Genomic DNA, 12,866 nt, shown 5'->3' with positions numbered 1-12,866 from the left:
ATTTCTGTGGCAAGAGTACGCCACTAGCCACTATGATTTTTATTTTTTTTTTAATTTAGAAAGCACAAAAAAAAATAAAAATCAATCATACATACATATACACACACACACACACACACACACAGAGGTATATATATTTATTTCATATTTCAACCCCAATATGTCCATCTCCTACATATTTAAATACTGCACTAACCAGTGATGAAATTTATATTTTCATGTCTACTTTATTTTGACAGCAACATGGGGAATCAAAAATGAAAAAAAAAATAAATAAATTGGGAATTAACCCTTTCACGACCGGCCGATTTTTCGCTTTCCGTTTTTTTTTTTCGCCATTCTTTTTCTGAGAGACGTAACTTTTTTATTTTTCAGTCAATATGGTCATGTGAGGGCTCATTTTTTGCGGAACGAGCTGTACTTTTAAATGAAACCATCAGTTTTACCATATTGTGTACTAGAAAATGGCAAAAAAATTCCAAATGCTGAAAAATAGCAAAAAAAGTGCGATAGCACTATGGTTTTTGAGATATTTTATTCACTGTGTTCACTATATGGTAAAACTGATGTGTGGGTGTGATGCCTCAGGTCAGTGCGAGTTCGTAGACACCAAACATGTATAGGTTTACTTTTATATAAGGGGTTAAAAAAAAATCGGAAGTTTGTCCGAAAAAAGTGGCGCACGTTTTACGCCATATTCCGTGACCCGTAGCGTTCTCATTTTTCGGGATCTTAGGCTCAATGACGGCTTATTTTTTGCGTCTCGAGCTGACGTTTTTAACAGTACCATTTTTGCGCAGATGCTACGTTTTGATCGCCTCTTATTGCATTTTGCGCAAAAGTTGTGGCGACAAAAAAACGTCGTTTTGGCGTTTGGAATTTTTTTGCCGCTACGCCGTTTACTGATCAGATTAATTGATTTTATATTTTGATAGATCGGGCGTTTCTGAACGCGGCGATACCAAATGTGTGTATATTTTTTATTTTTTTAACCCTTTAATTTTCAATGGGGCGAATGGGGGGTGATTTGAACTTTTAGGTTTTTTTGTTTTTTTTTAATTTTTTAAAACTTATTTTTTAACTTTTTTTTTTTATTTTACTAGTCCCCCTAGGGGGCTATTGCGATCAACATTCCGATCGCTCTGCAGTATCTGCTGATCACAGCCACAAGGCTGTAAACAGCAGATACGCTGTCTTTCTCTTTTGCTGTGCCCCGGGCACAGCGAAAGTGAAACCAAGTCATGTGTAGTACAGGAGTCATCACATGACCCTGTGCTACCATGACAACTATCGGGAGTCACGTGATCGCGTCACGTGACTTCCGGTTTCGGGTGGTAAGTAAATGCTTACCGCAATCGCGCTTATAATGGCGCTGTCATGTATTGACAGCGCCATATAAGGGGTTAATCGGCACGAGCAGATAACGATTCTGCTCGTGCCTAGCAGGCACACATCTCAGCTGTGAAAATCAGCTGAGATGTGTGCCGATCGCGGCATGCTGCCGCCGGAGGACCGCGGGCAGTAAGATTATGTCATTTAGGACGTAATTTTACTGCCCGCGGTCGTTAAGGGGTTAAAGGGAACCTGTCAGGTAACTTGTGTTCTAACCTAGTAGCAGGGTGATGTGTGGCCTAGTAACCCCTTCCTACTCATACCTGTGTTGTAATATTGTGCATGTATAAAAATATGTTTTATTACTTATGTGTATCCTATGTAAATGAGCAGGGGCTCTAGCCCCATGGGCGTCGCATCACCCTGTGGGCGTTTGCTTGTTTTCCGTGGTATCAAACCACTGTGGGCGTGATACCATGGATTTACATGAGCGACGTACCGTCGCTCCCCGAGATCCCACGCATGCGCACTTACTATTCCCACAGCATTGTTTTTCAGCCGGTGCTTGCTTCTCGTTTTTTAGACGCGCACTGCGCATAACCGGGACCGCGGGAGGCTTCTGACCATGCACAGAGCGCGTCTGAAGACGAGAAGCGAGCACCCGGATAACAAGGCTGCAGGAATGGTAAGAGCGCATGCGCGGGATCTCCAGGAGCTGATGGTGACGTCATTCATGTAAATCCACGGTATTACGTCCACATGGGCGTGAATACCACGGAAAACATGCAAATGCCCACAGGGTGATGCAACGCCCTTGGGGCTAAAGCCCCTGCTCATTTACATTAGGGAACATGTAAGTAATAAAACATTTTTATACATGCAAATTACACAATATTACAACACAGGGATGGGTAGGAAGGGGTTACTAGGCCACACATCACCCTGTTAATAGGTTAGAACATATAAATGACCTGACAGGTTCCCTTTAACCATTTCGGGCCTGTAGGATAAAGTTTTTATCTTTGCTTTTACATTCCTACATTCAAAGAGCTATATGCTTGCTTTATTTATTTATTTATTTATTTAGTTAACAGACGTACTTTTTTTTTTTTCCAGGGTAAATTTGGTCAGTGATAACATTTTGGATGAAACTGATTTTTTTTCTTACAGCATGCACCATGTGGGGTAAACCTTTATAGTACGAGTCAAGAGGATTACAGTGATATCTAACTTCTATTTTTTTGCACAAGAACATCACTAAGAACATAAATTATTTAATAGCATTATGTTTTAAGATCAATACATTTTTTGCATGTTTTAAAGTTGCAGTAGGACAGGTCTGCATAACAAACTAATATTTATTGGTACCATTGTTAAACACACAAAGCACTTGACTACTTGTTATTTACTGTTCTGTGAGGTGCAATTAACAAAAATGGCAATTCTGGTGTTATTTTTTCTACAAAATAAAAAAAAAAAATGTTGTGGTGTCTATGATGTGGGATAAGTGGTTTCCAGATTAAAGAAACTTCTTTTTTTTGGGGGGGGGGGGGAAATTTGGGGAGCACATTTCTTTTTTTAATTTTTAACACGTAATAATTTTAGGTTTACAACATTTATTAATCCCTGGGGGGACTTTAACATGAGATCGCTTTAGTGAGCGGTAGTTCCCAGGCCCTGCCCCCATCAGGACCTGATTGGCTGTGGTGTACATCAGCCCGGCAGGAGGCTTTTGTTAGGCCTCCGTTTGCCATAGCAACCCATCAGGACCCTCGACTGCACAAGGCTGACGGAGCATTACTTTCTCTCTGGCTAACTACACGTGTGCCGCTGTCACTCTTGACAGTGGCATATGAAGGGTTAAACTGCTAAGATCAGAAAGAACTCCAGTCTGAGCAGAAGCCAAGATGTGAGTTAGGCCGGAGTCACACTTGCGAGAGACTCGCACGTGTCTTGCAGTGCTTCACCCGGCATGGCCGCACACTCTCTGGACAGGAGTGTCTCAGCTGCATAGAAATACATACAGCCGACCCGCTCCTGTCAGGAGAGTGTGTGGCCATGCCAGGTGATGTGATACGAGACTAGCGCGAGTCTCTCACAAGTGTGACTCCGGCCTAACAGTCGGACTCCTGCAGCAGATCACACCAGAGGTGCAGACGTTGTACTGTGCAATCAGCACGACAGGTAGTGCTCTATATATCGAAGTGATATGCGCTCATTACAGATATACCAGTCATGTGGCATTAAAGGGTTAAATCAGTCTATCATAGTAAGTACTCCTATTTCTCTGAAATACCAATTCCAGGACATTTTTTTATTACAGTTCAGTTCTGTAAAGCTCCTAAAAAAAAAAAAAAACAAAAAAAACAAAAAAAACAAAAAAAAGAAAAACATAAAACAGGACATTACCATTTGGGGGGGTGTCCTTAATCAATCTGCCACCATCTAATCAGTGCTGAGTGTCAGGGACACGCCTCTGAGAAGGTAAAGAGTAAAGGCTGCTTTATACGGTACGACCGATTGTGAAATTGCACAATCGGTTGTACCCACCCCCGTCCTTTTTGCGTCACGGACAAAGTCGGTAACCCCCGTCACACGTACTTACCTCTCATGCGACCACACTGTGGGCGGCGAACGTCCACTTTCTGGAGTGGGAGGGACGTTCGGCGTCACAGCGACGTCACACGGCCGCCAGCCAATGGAAGCGGCGGGCAGAGATGAGTGGGACGTAAACATCCCGCCCACCTCCTTCCTTCACATAGCCGGCGGCGGCCGCGTGACGCAGGTGAGCTGCTGTTCATCGTTCCCGAGGTGTCACACGGAGCGGCGTGTGCTACCACGGAAACAATGAACAACTAAATTAAACGATATTACGGAACCTAGCGAGCAGTACACGACTCACGATTTGTGAGCGATACTGCGTCGCTAGGAGGTGTCACACAGGCCGGCATCGCCAGCGATGCCGGATATGCATCACAAAAATCGTGACCTCGACGATCTATCGCACGATAGATTGGTGTAACGCAGCCTTAAACCTCGGCGGTCAATTTAACCCCCATCACCCCAGGGCGATTTTTCATTTTTCCATTTTATTTTTTTTCGCTCCCCTTCTGAGAGCCGTACATTTTTTATTCTTCTATCCATCTTGCCATATAAGGGCTTATTTTTAACAATGAGTTTTACCATATAGTGTACTGGAAAACTGCAAAAAAATTCCAAGTGTGAAAAAAATTGCAAAAAAAAAAAAAGTGTGACTGCCCGATGGTTTTTAATGGTACTATTTTTGTGCAGATGCTAGGTTTTGATCGCCTGTCATTGCATCTTGCACAACATACGCAGCGACTAAAAAACGTAATTTTAGCATTTGGAATTTTTTTGCTGCTACACCATTTACCGATCAGGTTAATTGATTTTATATTTTGATAGATCGGGCGTTTCTGAAAGCGGCGATACCAAATATGTGTATGTGGATATTTTTTAACCCTTTTACACAGCTGAGATCTGCAGAAAAGCAGCTCTTTTATTACAAATGGCAGTCTGCCAAGTGTAAAAGGTACCGTCACACATAACGAGATCGCTAGCGAGATCGCTGCCGAGTCACGGTTTTGGTGACGCAGTAGTGATCCCGTTAGCGATCTCGTTATGTGTGACACCTACCAGCGATCAGGCCCCTGCTGTGAGATCTCTAGTCGTTGCCGAATGGTCCAGGCCATTTTCTTCAAAGGCAATGTCCTGCTGGCCAGGACACATCGCTGTGTTTGACACTGTGTGACAAGGTCACAGTGACTGCAGAGATCGTTATACAGGTTGCTACTGCGACCTGTATTGTTCCTGCATCGCTGGTAAGATCTGACTGTGTGACATCTCACCTGCTACCTCCCAGCGACTTACCTGCGATCCCTATCAGGTAGCGTCGTTTTTGGGATCGCTGGTAAGTCTGTGTGTGTGACTGGGCCTTTAGAGGAAGTGGCTCATGATAGCTACAGGAGCCATCACATAAACCTGTGCTACCATGGACACCATCGCATCCACGTGATTATGTCACGTGACTTACGATGGCGCTGGGTATGTGAATGGTTACCGCGGCACGCTGTCACTTGTTGACAGCAAGATCCAAGGGGTTAATAGGAGCAAGTTGAGAGCGGATACACTCGTGCTTGAGAGCTGCATATGTCAGCTGTTCAAATCAGCTGACATGTGCAAGGTTCGCTGCTGACTGCCCGCGACAGGGATTAACCTCACACAATCCATGACATACCCAGTACGTCATGTGTCGTGAAGAGGTTAAAATTCTAAAAGGAATAATAGAAATCTGCATTGTAACCTCTAAGAAGAGGAACTTAAAAATGTAAGTTTTATGGAAAAATACAATTAAATAAGAACAAATTGGACTGCAGCTTTATGACATACACGCATCAGATTTGCAATAGAATACTATAAAAATCCCTGTAAGTGTTCAGCATAGCTTTATAGATACAGTGTTGTGTAAAAGAAAAATAGGAAATGTGATGTTTATATATCCTGACGCCATGTGCAGCATTGTTTGCGAAGCACAAAGTATAACAAAACTAAATTTACGCAGGAACATCACCAAAGCCCCTTCCCGGATCGAGCCTTGCTTCCACGCTGCAGTATGGCAGGTGCAAATGCCAGAAGGAATACTCTGACCTTTCTAGGCCCACCTGCTACTGGAAATCTGCGATAGCCTCTTAGGACATGGAGAAGAAACAGATAAAGACCAGTACTGTGATTATGTTCACAGACGGTATGATCATACTATAATACATATATACACATATACATAAGCCCAGAGTTTTTCAAAATCAGTGTGTATGCTATATTCCTATGGGCAGAAGTGGTGGTAGTTATATCCCACTATCAATAAGCATTATAGCATAAATACCGGTTTTCCTGTGGAAATCCACTCAGAAAATACACAATCTGCTCCGATTATTGTGGTTTTGCTCAGTTTTCCACACATTTATGGTGCAAGTTTGATTTAGGAGTGCAGAAACATTGGGATTGTGCAGTTAAAAACACAATTGTGTTTATTTAAATGCATTTTTTTTTCAGGTTCTCCATGGAAGTCTAAGGCTATGTGCGCACGTGTGTGTATTGCATGCAGTTACGCTGCGATCTGCACCGAAGCGTAACTGCATGCGTCCTGCGTCCCCAGCACAATCTATGAAGATTATGCAGGGGCCGTGCGCACGTGGCGTATTAGAGCGCGGCGATTCAGCTGCTGCCCGAAGCGCGCGTTCTAAGCAGTGACATGTCACTTCTTTCCTGCGCTTTGCATGCTGTCTATAGAGAGAGGCAGCATCCAGACCGCACGAATTCTGCAGGCACCAGGCGCTTTAGAACGGAGCTTTTCAGCTGCGCTCTGAAGCAGACCTTTTGTGTGCGGTGCAGAGTGCACACGTCTGCACATAGCCTCACAGAAGACCACACCAAATGAAATCACATTCACTTTGCTTGAACTGTTAAACATGGAAGATATTCCGCTCAAATAAAACCAGCGATTACAGTATATACAAAACAGATTACGCTTCGTGGTAACATGGAGTTAAATGTCCTATTAAATACAATATGTCAGCAGGTTTTTACAATATAGTCTAATGGCAGTGTAATGTAGTTGCTACAATGTGTCACTTATTAAGAGGTGTGATGTTTCAGTGTTTTATTATCAGGAGATTATCTCTATAGGACTAGTTGTCTTGTGCATCCTAGTCATCTGCCCAGTTAAACCAAGCTCCCACCACTGATTAGAAACTTTCTCTCAATGTACAGTGTTCACAGTGGTGTGGGTGGGGTTATACAAAGCTCAGCATTCAAAGAACTGCTAGATCTGTAGCCGATAACAGGGGTTTAATCACAACTGCAGCACCCAATTAACTAAGTGATATATTTGGAATCAGGAACTCTGCCCCTACTTATGTTGCTTTCAAATGAAGTACCACAAACCTGGTGACCGATTCACTTAACCCCTTCAGCCCCCAGGCACTTTCCGTTTTTGAGTTTTTGTTTTTTGCTCCCCTTCTTCCGAGAGGCGTAACTTTTTTATTTTTCCGTCAATCTTGCCATATGAGGGCTTGTTTTTTGCGGGACGAGTTGTACTTTTAAATGAAACCATAAGTTTTACCATGTAGTGTACTGGAAAACGGCAAAAACAATTCCAAATACGGAAAAATTGCAAAAAAAAAGTGTTATCGTACAATGGTTTTTGGGATATTTTATTCACTGTGTTCACTATATGGTAAAACTGAGGTATCTATGTGATGCCTCAGGTCAGTGCGAGTTTGTAGACACCAAACATGTATAGGTTTACTTGTATCTAAGGGGTTAAAAAAAATTCACATCTTGTCCAAAAAAAGTGGCGCACGTTTTGCGCCATTTTCCAAAACCCATAGCGTTCTCATTTTTCGGGATCTGAGGCTCAGTGATAGCTTATTTTTTGCGTCTCGACCTGACGTTTTTAACGGTACCATCTTTGCGCAGATGCTACGTTTTGATTGCGTGTTATTGCATTTTGCGCAAAATTTGCTGTGACCAAAAAAACGTAATTTTGGCGTTTGGAATTTCTTTGCCGCTACGCCGTTTACTGATCAGATTCATTGATTTTATATTTTGATAGATCGGGCATTTCCGAACGCGGCGCTACCAAATATGTGTGTATTTTTTATTTTTTTAACCCTTTAATTTTCAATGGGGTGAAAGGGGGGTGATTTGAACTTTTAGGTTTTCTTATTTTTTTTTTTTATTTTTTAAAACTTTTTTTTTTATTTTTTTTTTATTTTACTAGTCCCCCTAGGGGGCTATAGCGATCAGCAATCCGATCGCTCTGCACTATCTGGAGATCTCAGCTACAGAGCTGAGAACTGCAGATTTGCTGCTTTACGCCGGCTGTATTCCGGCATTGAGAGGAAGGGAGTCATGTTAGCTACAGGCGTCATCACATGACCCTGTGCTACCATGGCAACCCCCGAAAGTCACATGATCATGTCACGTGACTTCCGGTGGGGGCGGGGTAAGTGACTGTCATGGCGGCGCCCATATACATATCGCTGCCAGATTATGGCAGCGAAATGTAAGGGGTTAATGGCCGCGAGTGGAAGCGATTCCACCCGCGGCTAGCAGGCACACGTCAGCTGTTGATAACAGCGGATATGTGCGCGGATCGCCGCCGCTTGCCGGCGGGGCTTACCGGCACACGATCCATGACGTACCCAGTACGTCATGGGTCGTTAAGGGGTTAAAGAAGTTATCCACTACCCCAACTCATTTAAATTTTTTATTCCTCATCATCGTGCTGTTATGTGCCACTCAATGCATCCACACTCAAAGAAATATAAACCTTTAATCATGCAGATAGCATCACTTTGTGTCTGCCAGCTGCAGCTCTGATGTTTACATCGATCACTCTTCATCCCCAGGCTTACTGCACTCAACTACTACTAGTTCCATCACGCATTACTGTAGCCTGTGATCTAGCATTTAGCAGGCCTCCTCCATTCTCCGCCCTGTGCTGCTGAAGATATTGGGAGATACCAAGTGTTAGAGCAGCCCAAGGTAGGTACGAGCCCATCTGGCAATTGCCATTACAGCCCCACTGTGTTTGTTATGCAAATTTCAGCGCTGTCCATGTCAGTAATTGGATTTCCTAAACCCTTTGCTTTCAAAATGCAGATCACAGCACTTAAGTGAGGCAGACTAATTCAATCTCTTCAGGATGCATGCTCAGGCAGCTGTCATTCACTCCTTCTCATCCATACCCACCATCAGGAGCCAAATGACAACTTCCTTTTATTTGGTCTGATTTCTGTACCAGAAAAGTATCAGACATAACCAATGAGGAAGAAGAATTTGCAAAACAATCTAGTCATACGAGACTCCTACAGAGATGCGCTTATATAAGCTATACATTCAATAAAAGTATATTATAAAAAGGTGGTGTTTTGAACAGCTATGATATATGGCAAGGGGGTGAAAAAGTAGTAGAAACCCCCTTTAAGTTACATTTTAACAATTGTGCTGAATAAAACAAAAACATTATTATTAGAGCTTAGCAAAAGGTTTTGCATGACCTTAGTCCTGGATCCACTACAATACTTCCAGGGCAGTGTGAACTTCAGCCAGTACTCTAATGCCACCATCCAAGTAGCCTCCTGTGGTTACTAGGTTCCTGAAACGTCATGCCATAGAACCCATGAACGCAGAACCAGGTTCCAACTAACTTTTGTGTTCAACTCTACTTATTACTATGGATGAGCAGACCCAAGGAAGTTCAAGTTCACCTGGATTTTAGCTAAAAGTTCGGTTTGGAACCCGGACATCATAAGTGAATGGAGACCTGAACTCCTGTGCTCTAAAATGGTCGTAGTAAGGGCTAGTTGACTGCAAAGGAAGCAAAATGTGGGCAAGCACAGGACAACAACTGCTCTGTAAACAAATGCGGGTAAGGAATTAAAATAAAAAAAAGTGGGGTTCCCCCTATTTTTGATAACCAGCGCAGGTAAAGCAGACAGCTGCGACCTGCGGCCCTCAGCTGTGTGCTTTACCTTGGCCGATAATCAAAAATAAAGGGAACCCCACGTTTTTGCTTTTTTTAATTATTTATTTACATACAAATTTAAAATTCCCGTTCACGTTTGCTCCTCCCTACTTATTACATTTGGTTTCCTAGTGGCAACATTAGCTGTTGTTGCTGGATGTGACCACTGGATCTCCAGACACAGTTGCAGATCCAGTGCGCTTATTCACAAATTAAGAGTTTGTGGCATATACTATTACCAGCAATTTTAGTCATAGTCAGGATCCAGAGCTGGAACATCGAGGGGTTTTTATATATATATATATAAGCAATCCAACCAATAACTCAAAGAATACTTACATTTTATATTATTCAGTATGTCTTTCAACTGGCTAAAACTGTGCAGCAAGGGGTCCTGCTCTTCATCCTAAAGTTAGAAAGATTGAAGTAAAATTAACAACTACTACCCTATAAAACAAAAAGTCAATGCAGCTGTAATAGAAATCTGCTGAAGTCTGAAAGAATAAATTAGAGTCAGAAGACCCGATTCATCATAGCTTTTACATATTCTGGCATAAAGATTTGAAAGAAGGGAATTTTGTTTACTTACCGTAAATTCCTTTTCTTCTAGCTCCAATTGGGAGACCCAGACAATTGGGGTGTATAGCTATGCCTCCGGAGGCCACACAAAGCATTACACTAAAAGTGTAAAGCCCCTCCCCTTCTGCCTATACACCCCCCGTGCTCACGGGCTCCTCAGTTTTGGTGCAAAAGCAAGAAGGAGGAAAAAATTATAATTGGTTTAAAGTAAATTCAATCCGAAGGAATATCGGAGAACTGAAACCATTCAACATGACCAACATGTGTACACAAAAAACGGGCGGGTGCTGGGTCTCCCAATTGGAGCTAGAAGAAAAGGAATTTACGGTAAGTAAACAAAATTCCCTTCTTCTTTGTCGCTCCATTGGGAGACCCAGACAATTGGGACGTCCAAAAGCAGTCCCTGGGTGGGTAAATAATACCTCATAATAGAGCCGTAACCGGCTCCGTCCTACAGGTGGGCAACCGCCGCCTGAAGGACTCGCCTACCTAGGCTGGCATCTGCCGAAGCATAGGTATGCACCTGATAGTGTTTCGTGAAAGTGTGCAGGCTCGACCAGGTAGCCGCCTGACACACCTGCTGAGCCGTAGCCTGGTGCCGCAAAGCCCAGGACGCTCCCACGGCCCTGGTAGAATGGGCCTTCAGCCCTGAGGGAACCGGAAGCCCGGAGGAACGATAAGCCTCGAGAATTGGTTCCTTGATCCACCGAGCCAGGGTTGATTTGGAAGCTTGTGTCCCTTTACGCTGGCCAGCGACAAGGACAAAGAGTGCATCCGAGCGGCGCAGGGGCGCCGTACGAGAAATGTAGAATCTGAGTGCTCTCACCAGATCTAACAAGTGCAAATCCTTTTCACATTGGTGAACTGGATGAGGACAAAAAGAGGGTAAGGAAATATCCTGATTGAGATGAAAGGGGGATACCACCTTAGGGAGAAATTCCGGAACCGGACGCAGAACCACCTTGTCCTGGTGAAACACCAGGAAGGGGGCTTTGCATGACAGCGCTGCTAGCTCAGACACTCTCCGAAGTGATGTGACTGCCACTAGGAAGACCACCTTCTGTGAAAGGCGCGAGAGAGAGATATCCCTCATTGGCTCGAACGGTGGTTTCTGAAGAACCATCAGCACCCTGTTCAGATCCCAGGGTTCTAACGGACGCCTGTAAGGAGGTACGATGTGACAAACCCCCTGCAGGAATGTGCGTACCTGTGGAAGTCTGGCTAGGCGCTTCTGAAAAAAGACAGAGCGCAGAGACTTGTCCCTTAAGGGAGCCTAGTGACAAACCCTTTTCTAATCCGGATTGAAGAAAGGACAGAAAAGTGGGCAAGGTAAACGGCCAGGGAGAAACGCCCTGAGCAGAGCACCACGACAGGAAAATTTTTCACGTCCTGTGGTAGATCTTGGCGGACGTTGGTTTCCTAGCCTGTCTCATGGTGGCAATGACCTCTTGAGATAAACCTGAAGACGCTAGGATCCAGGACTCAATGGCCACACAGTCAGGTTCAGGGCCGCAGAATTCAGATGGAAAAACGGCCCTTGAGACAGCAAGTCTGGTCGGTCTGGGAGTGCCCACGGTTGGCCGACCGTGAGATGCCACAGATCCGGGTACCACGACCTCCTTGGCCAGTCTGGAGCGACGAGGATGGCGCGACGGCAGTCGGCCCTGATCTTGCGTAACACTCTGGGCAACAGTGCCAGAGGAGGAAACACATAAGGGAGTTGAAACTGCGACCAATCCTGAACTAAGGCGTCTGCCGCCAGAGCTCTGTGATCTTGAGACCGTGCCATGAACGTCGGGACCTTGTTGTTGTGCCGGGACGCCATTAGGTCGACGTCCGGCATGCCCCAGCGGCAACAGATCTCCTGAAACACGTCCGGGTGAAGGGACCATTCCCCTGCGTCCATGCCCTGGCGACTGAGAAAATCTGCTTCCCAGTTTTCTACGCCCGGGATGTGAACTGCGGATATGGTGGAGGCTGTGGCTTCCACCCATAGCAGAATCCGCCGGACCTCCTGGAAGGCTTGCCGACTGCGTGTCCCGCCTTGGTGGTTGATGTATGCCACCGCTGTGGAGTTGTCCGACTGAATTCGGATCTGTTTGCCTTCCAGCCACGGCTGGAACGCTTTTAGGGCAAGATACACTGCCCTTATCTCCAGAACATTGATCTGAAGGGAGGACTCTGTCTGAGTCCAAGTCCCCTGAGCCCTGTGGTGGAGAAAGACCGCTCCCCACCCTGACAGGCTCGCGTCCGTCGTGACCACAGCCCAGGATGGGGGCAGGAAGGATTTCCCCTTCGACAGAGAAGTGGGAAGAAGCCACCACTGAAGGGAAGCTTTAGCTGCCCGAGAAAGGGAGACGTTCCTGTCGAGGGACGTCGACTTCCTGTCCCATTTGCGGAGAAT

General features: G+C 44.8%; 1 protein-coding gene across 11 annotated transcripts in view; it reads right to left on the bottom strand.

Moving 5' to 3' along the window:
- Positions 1 to 12,866, bottom strand: part of GBF1 (golgi brefeldin A resistant guanine nucleotide exchange factor 1) — a 325,666-nt gene that overhangs the window by 287,355 nt on the left and 25,445 nt on the right. For all 11 annotated transcript variants that reach the window (XM_075348884.1, XM_075348888.1, XM_075348889.1 and 8 more), the window contains exon 3: positions 10,223 to 10,289. In XM_075348884.1, coding sequence (XP_075204999.1) covers positions 10,223 to 10,289 — 67 coding nt within the window. The remainder of the gene's footprint in view (positions 1 to 10,222; positions 10,290 to 12,866) is intronic.

The sequence above is a fragment of the Anomaloglossus baeobatrachus genome, chromosome 5 (genome assembly GCF_048569485.1).
Source record: "Anomaloglossus baeobatrachus isolate aAnoBae1 chromosome 5, aAnoBae1.hap1, whole genome shotgun sequence".
Taxonomy (NCBI): domain Eukaryota; kingdom Metazoa; phylum Chordata; class Amphibia; order Anura; family Aromobatidae; genus Anomaloglossus; species Anomaloglossus baeobatrachus.
The sequence above is the reverse complement of the archived record's forward strand: the minus strand, read 5'-3'. Positions and strand labels throughout refer to the sequence as shown.